Raw genomic sequence first — 7,247 nt, forward strand, 5'->3', positions numbered from 1 at the left:
CTCGCCGAATCTAATTCTGAGTCCGTCGTGTGAGGCCACCTCGAGGCGCCCTGGGGTGTCGTGGTTACACGCTGGGCGGCTAGCCACAAGGTTGGTGGTTCGAAAACCACCGGCTGCAGCGCAGGAGAGAGGCGAGGCTTTCTACTCCGGTAAAGAGTTACCGTCTCGGAAGCCCGCGAGGGCAGTCCTACCCTGTCCTGTAAGGACACCGGGAGCGGCCACCGACTCGATGGCGTAGAGTTGGCTCGTTGGTTATTTGTTCCCCGCACCTGGGAAGAAGTTCCATCAGAGCCCACCCTCCAGCTTCTGGCGGCATTATCTAGGAGGCCAATGGGAAGTTTTAGCTCCTAGGGGGGCTCGACCCCACCTAGGGTCACAGGGAGGGGTAGCCAAAGGTGGGGCTGGATTGGCGGCGGCTGGAAGCCCCGCCCTAAGGGTAAGTTGCTCTCCAATCTTTCCTTCTGGGGCCCGCGGGGAGCCCCTCCCGGGTTTGCCCACTCCGCGGCGCACGCCCCGGGCGCAAGGAGGAGAAGAGCCAGGGTGGGGTGGGGGCTGTTTATTCATGGAGGGTCAAGCCGCGGGGCGAGCGTGGTCACAGGGCCACGACGCAGTCGGTGCCCGTGTACCCAGGCAGGCGCAGAGCGAACTTGCGGCGCACGTCGTCGGGCACGAACCTGCCCGCCACAAAGTGGTGGCGGCCGGCAAAGCGCCCGGCGCAGCGCTTGGGCGCCACAAGCGACACCAGCACGTCGGGCTGCAGCCTGTCCTCAGCGTCGCTGCCGGTCTCCGCATCCCAGCCTGAGGGAGGAGAGCGAGTACTGGCCGCGTTGGCGTCGTCAGACTAGAGGCCGGCCTCCCTGCGCGCCCGCCCTGCCAGACGGGCCTCCCCACCCGCAACCGGAGCCGGAGCCGCTGCCCTTCCACCAGCGCCCCACCCGTCAGCCTTGGTCAGACCTGCGCCCCAAGGAATGGGGCTCAGCCCTCCGACCAGCTTCTCCCCTCCCCTCCCTTCCTCATTTGACCCTGCCCCTGGCCCCAGACACATCATGTTTACCTCTGCGCTCCCCAGGACCCCTGTGTCCAGACTGACCTGGCTTCTGTCCCCAGACACCTGTTGCTCCCTCCCACTCCATCAACCCTGAAATCCTTAGCCAGACCCCAGCCTCCCCCCTCTGATCAGACCCACTTCCATCCTCAGCTCAGTCTCCCGTGTCAGAGCTGCCTCCCTACCCCCAAGTTCTTGACAGGACACCACTCCCCCCACCTCATGTGACTCAAGCACCCATCCTCCCCGCCCTCAGACTCCGCCCTCTGACCAGAGACCTTGCCTGACCTGAGACCCCTCCCCCTCCCCCTCAGGAGCCTCTGCCAGGCTAACCTCCCCCATCAATCTGGGCCCTGCCTTCTCACCCGCCCTGGTCTGAGTCTGGGCCACTAACTAGCAGCCCTGGTTTCTCCCTCTGACTAGTCCTTTCCTCCCTTGACCTTTACCTTCACCCGTGTAATGTGGGCCCCCACCTCCCCAGTAGCCCTCTGCTCTGCGGACGCCTGCTGTGAGGGCACCTGAGGCCCCTTGAGCCTAGGGGCCATCCCTGAGAGGGCCACCCCCGCAGAGGGTCCGGCTGGCCAGAGGCTGTTTGTTCCGTCTGCCTAATGGCTCCAGCAGGCGTGGGGTGGCGGCCAGAGCGGGCGCGGCGTTTGCTGAGTGAGCTCATGTCTGCCCGGGCAACTGGGCTGGGGTGGGCATCGGGTATGTAGGGCCGGAGGTGTTGGTGGGGGGGGGGAGTTGGCGGTAGCTCCGGTCACTGGGGTGGAGGACTTGGTGTTTCCTATCCACGGGATGGGCATGACTTCAGCAAGTACACACTCCATCCCTGCTGGGGAAACTGAGGCACAGAGCAGGAAGACCAGTTGGGGGTCACCAAGAGACAAGGTGCAGGAACCCACCCCCCAGGTGCCAGGCCCAAGGTGCCCAGGCCTGAGCCGGCGTGCCTGAAGGGATGTCCAAGCTCACGAGGGGGATGGACAGCAGCTTCAGTGTGGCCAGCGCTCGAGAGCAGGGACCCCCGACTTCTCCTGGCCCTGCGCCAGGGCCCAGCACGGCATCCACCACCAGCCGGTATGCATCATTGATGAGCCGGACCTGGGAGGGTAGGCAGGGTCGGGGAGGGTGTGTGTGTGTGTGTGTGTGTGTGTGTGTGTCCCAGGTGCAGTCTCCGCCTCCGCCCTCCCTTGCCCACCCAGGTCTGACCTCAGCGGGCAGGTAGGACAGGAAGGGAATGTCCATCTTCTCGCACTGAGTGGTCAGGTCCCGGTGCAGGGGGTCCAGCGAGCGCACGGGGTAGAAGATGGTAGGCTCATACTCCTGGGTGAGCAAGAGGGCGGGCGTCAGTGCCAGGGTCCTCTGAGACCCCAGACCTAGCAGCATGCTGACTTCTCGCCCGGGGCAAAGGGCGGGCAGGTTCTGGAATGTGTCTAAGCCTGGAGGCCCCCATGTTGGACCCTAGCGACAAGGGGAAGCAATCTCTGCAGGTGGGGGTGACTCACAAACACTCGCAGGTGGCGGGCGCAGACCAGCCCCACCGCCCCATTCTGTTCTGGGCCGCATACAACCAGCACCGTCCGCTGCTTCCGGGAGAGAGCTGCCAAAGGGAAGACCTGCGGAGTGGCCGGGCAGTGGCAAAGGCAGGCGCTCAGACACGGCAGGCCTTGCTCTGCCGGGACACTGAGGCCAGGTGCAGGGACAGACAGGGTGATTGGACCTGGAGGTGCAGGGATAGGACAGGAAGGAGGCATTGTGGGAAAGGAGATGGTCCTGGGGTGGGAGGGTGCTGCCCTGGGTGCAGGGAAACTGTCCTACGGGAGAGAAATGAGGAGAGTGGGTTGGGGAATAGGGAAGCCACCGAGAGAGGCTGGATGGGTTTTGTAAGTTGCATGCACACATGACGATGGGCTATGACAATCCCCACTGGATTCACAATGGGATGTGTTTTTAAAAACAGAGAAGGAAAGGAGATGGCCCTTTGGAGACCCGAGTTTCTGCAGAGGCAGGGGCGCCGCAGAACCCCGACCTGGGCGGGGTTGTTTCTTCTCCACCTGACTGGCAGACATTTTCCCACCTTTTCCCACCACAGAGATTTCCGCCACTGTGGTTCCAGGCCTCAGCCTGCCTGGAGGCCCCGGTTGGGGGTGGGGGAAAGGGGTGCTTTCTAGTGCGTCTGCCTGCCTGTCTGTCTGTGTGCCCATCTCTCTAGCTTTGACGTGAAGAGTGGGTGCTGCCAGTGCCCAGCTCTGCTCTGACACTGCCAGGCTGTGCCCACCCTTCTCTCCTCGGGGTTCTTTCTTTCCAGTGGGTGTGTTGGTGACCTGGTAGGCACAAGGGGTGAACAGACGAGGGTGGTCTGGGGGGGCCCTGCTGTATTCTAACCTCCACAACATCAAGGGTGGCTCACTCTTCTTCAAGGTCTGTGCCACCCTGGCCAGGCCCCCAGCCCCTGCTCTGCCCTTACCAGGGGCTGCTGAGTTTTCGATGGGACATCTGAATGGTGGTCCCGCCGGAGTGCCAGCTGAGGTCGGATACGCTGGGTTTCCTGCCTGCCTGCCTGCGTCTTCCCAAGGCTCTGGCATTTACCAACTGTGGTTCATGGCGCCTCTTTGGAGGCTCAGGAAGTTAGCCACCTGGTGAAGTGCTGCCCGGTGACATCATTATAGCTGCTGCTCTAGTATCACTGGCCCTGGGAAGCCCCCCGCCCCAGTATGAGGTTATTTGGGGGTCCTTGGATAGCAGCAGCCAGCACCGATATCTGAAGGAGGGAGCTGTTGTACCTAGGGTCTAGACACTGTAGTGCAGCCTCTGTGCCTCTAGGGGTTCCCACCTCGATGCTGACCCAGAGTGATCCCCTGGGCCCAGCAGGAAGCCTTTCTGGGCCTCGTCCTTTCTCCATCTGAGGGCAGGGCTGGTTTGCTCCAAGCAGAGAGGCCTCTGGGGCGGACACAGAAGTCGTGGCTGGTGATTTGGTTGGGTCAGGGTCAGAGTACCTTGGTCACAGCCACGGCACTGGCATGGCCACACAACTCTGCCAGCTGCTGCCGCCCAAAACGATAGTCCTCCAGCAGCTCCCGCTCCAGGGCAGTCGCCTCCTCTGTGCTGGGGACCGACAGGTGGAGACGCTCAGAGATCAGGAAGGTGAAGGGAGATCAAGAACAGACTCAATGTTTCAGGCGAGGCTCACCAAGACTTTTTGTCCGTGAACCCTGCCAGTGGTAGCTCTGAGCTTGGGACCTTCTGTTTCCCCATCCCGCACTTCAGTCAGTGAAAAGCCTGGCGGGCAGCAGCAGGTTGGTTTGCGCCAACACCCGGGGCGCGGGCGCCCCCTGGGGACAACAAAGGTGCATTGCAGCGGATGGTGGTTCTGGGGGTCCCAAAGCTGAGTCGCCGACAGAATGGGAGGACTCAGAGCAGGGAATGGCGCCTGAGGAACGCTGAAGGAGGCGTGTGCGTGCGTGCGTGTGTGCCGTTGCTTACAAGAAGTGGGAATCGCTTAGCAAATGCCAGGACACTCGGGGCTAAGACGGGGGCACCTGAAGGAGGTAGGCATCGAAGGATGCAAAGGAGTTCAACAGCTCGCTAGGGAAGTGCAGCAATAAGACCCTTTGATGCCCCCCCCCCTCCCGTCGCCCCTTTCAGGGCAGTAATAAACTATGTGGGGCCAGTGAGACCAGGTCTGAGTCGACACTGGGCCACTGAAGTGCTGAGTGACTTGGGAGGTCTTGCTTCTTTCTGCCTTTGCTGGGCTCCTTGTCCAACATTATTCCGCTCATCAAAGGCAGCGACTGACCTAAAGGTAGGTTGAGGCCCTGCTAGGCACTGGGTACAAGCCTGCCCTTCCTGAACGGCTCCCGTGGGACCCAGATTGGTGGCTGGATAGATGAGTTGGCACCAAGGATAGGGGGTTGGGGGTCAGACACCCGGGCTTTTTGCAGACCAGGAGGAAGGACAGGAAGCAGGACCCCTTCCTGTTGGAGAACAGTGCCACCCCGTTCAGTGCCTCTGACGTTAATGATGATGACGATGGATGATGAGGCCCAGGACTGGGAAAATGCTCAGAACTGCAAGGTGGCTTGCCCAGAGTCCCGAGGCAGCAAGTGGCGAAGCCAGGACTTCCACCATGGTCTCTAGAGCTCCAAATTGGAGTAAGCCTTTGGTGTCTGAGGGCCAAGAAAGTCAGACTATAACTGGTGCCCATTTGGTCGGATGAAGTCTCAGGTTCCTTTGCTGGGGGCAACTAGCTTCTGGTCAATTTTACTGCAGAACCCGTGGAAGTCACAGGGGTCTGGCACAATTCGGGGAGCAGGGGGTGACCAGGAGCACTGTGGGAGGTAGCCCAGGTAGCAAGAACACCCAGGACAGAAGTCCTGTGTTGGAAACAAGCCTGACAAATTCGAGAGACAGAAAGGAGGCTGGTGTGGCAGAGGCAGAGTGACCTCGGCCCTGGAGTGGGGGGTCACGCAGATGGGGGCCCGGGCCACAGGCTTCTGGAAGGGTGCTCTTAGTGGAGCCTGATGTGCTGGCCTGGCTGGTCAGCCCAGGCCAAAGAGCAGCTTTGGGGAAAGAGCAATGACAAAATACTTTCATGATGAACTCAGGTGGGAAGGGAGTGCATTTTACTCCCCCGCCATCTTCTGACAGCTCTGCCCCCAAGTGATGTGATGGCGAGAAGAGGAAGAGGAGGGTGAGGAGGCCCCATTCCTCCTCTCCCCTCGCCCCTACCTCCCCCACTAGTGCTTTGTCCTACAGCATTGATCGCTGGCAGCCACTTGGAACATAATCTTCCTGTGTAACCCGGTCATTAGAGGGATAATGGGGACTGGGCGGGCATTGGGCGGTCCAAGTCATGGAGCCAGGGCTGGGGGCATGTAGCAGTGGCTTCCAGGTGTGGAGGGGACTTCGGGTTGGGCAGGGCAGGCTCATTCTGCTGTGGTAGGGCTTTGATTTTTGGGGGGGCAGGGATGGGTGATGAGGGTACTTCTTGCTTCCTCAACCTCAGTCCCCAGGGGAGAGGAACCACAAGACCCCAGGATGACCCCAGCCTCAGAAGGGCCAAGTGACCCTGGTTCTGGAAGGAGGAGAGCCTGACACTCTGCTGCCTCCAGGTTTCCAAGTGCCAAACACCTGAACCTAAGCTGCAAGGGGCTTTGAGCGCCAGAATCCATCACGCCCCAGCCCACCCATCTACAGCCCCCTGCTGTTCAGAGAACAGAAATCTAGCTCCTCACCTGACCTACCAGCACTCTTTAGTCTCCTTCATTGCCACCGCCACCTCCCCCACCACGTTCCAGCACCTTCACACCCTTGGCCTTCTTCCAGCCCTGTTGGCATTTGAAGCCTCACACAACAGCCCAGCCCACCAGGCAGTCACAGCTCCTAGAACCTTCTCTCCCTGCCTAGGACAAGCCAGGATCGCTAGCCTGAATCTGGACATCCCGCCAGTCATCCGGAGGAGGGCTGAGGGGACACTGGGTGGAGGCAGTTGGACAAGGAACTACTAGGTCACTCTCGATGCAATGACTAGGGGGATGCAGCAGGAACCGGTCTGGGCTCCAGGGCCCCTGGGAAGGGGCTGGAGTCGTTTTTTTTGCCAGATGCTATTATTCATGAGGGGATGGGTCTGTCTTAGAAACAGTTTCCTGGAAACGCAGCTTTGGAGGGGCTGAGGACCTGCTCTCCCCACAGGCACATGCCATGGGCCTGACAACCCCAGTCCCCATCCCACCAATCACCCCACAGCTCACCTGAGGAATCGCCGCTCCTCGGGCGCCTCCGCCAGGTCCAGGCTGGTAGCGCTCATAGCTGAATTAGAGTACCAAGCACTGACAGTCGCTGCCCCAGCTAGCCGCCTTTTAATCACACTCCCGGAGGCGGGGACCCAGTTCCTTCCGCCCACTCATGCCGCCAGCCAATCAGAAAGCGCCGCGCAGGCGCTGAGCACTACTATTGGTCAGTGGGTGCAGGTCTTTAACTCTTTTCTGGCAAGCATGAAGTTGCTTGAGGATGAGGGGATTTCTAGAGACCCAGGGCCTGGCGGTCAGCCTGCGCCTGGCGGTGCAGAGAAGACCTAGAATCAAGAGGGTCCCCCCTGGCCCCTGTGCCATTCGCTTTATGGCGCGATCCCAGGGCCAACTCAGAAAACTTGGGATAATTTTGAGAGCAGAGCTGAGGAGCCTGGAGCAGGGCAACTCCAGGCCCC

The 7,247-nt window shown here is 60.8% G+C and overlaps 1 protein-coding gene across 1 annotated transcript; it reads right to left on the reverse strand.

Annotated features, from left to right (window-relative positions):
- Nucleotides 1-592: 592 nt before the first annotated feature.
- Nucleotides 593-6,848, reverse strand: YJEFN3 (YjeF N-terminal domain containing 3). Its single transcript, XM_030888042.1, has 6 exons — nt 6,793-6,848; nt 4,039-4,147; nt 2,548-2,658; nt 2,252-2,365; nt 1,993-2,143; nt 593-798 (listed from the first exon to the last, which is right to left on the reverse strand). The coding sequence occupies exons 1-6, from the start codon at nt 6,846-6,848 to the stop codon at nt 593-595; spliced, it is 747 nt and encodes a 248-aa protein (XP_030743902.1).
- Between the last annotated feature and the right edge of the window lie 399 nt (nt 6,849-7,247).

Source organism: Echinops telfairi, unplaced genomic scaffold, assembly GCF_000313985.2.
Source record: "Echinops telfairi isolate 266 unplaced genomic scaffold, ASM31398v2 ScPeMD7_7457;HRSCAF=8495, whole genome shotgun sequence".
Lineage (NCBI taxonomy): Eukaryota > Metazoa > Chordata > Mammalia > Afrosoricida > Tenrecidae > Echinops > Echinops telfairi.

What these genes read in the sequence shown, in the direction of transcription:
- YJEFN3 (XM_030888042.1), bottom strand. Translation starts at nt 6,848, where the DNA reads ATGAGCGCTACCAGCCTGGACCTGGCGGAGGCGCCCGAGGAGCGGCGA. An exon ending in GTGCCGTGGCTGTGACCAAG is followed by an intron (nt 2,659 to 4,038) that starts GTACTCTGACCC and finishes GCCACTCCGCAG; the next exon opens with GTCTTCCCTTTGGCAGCTCT. An exon ending in GAGCTTGGACATCCCTTCAG is followed by an intron (nt 799 to 1,992) that starts GCACGCCGGCTC and finishes CTCCTCCCTCAG; the next exon opens with GCTGGGATGCGGAGACCGGC.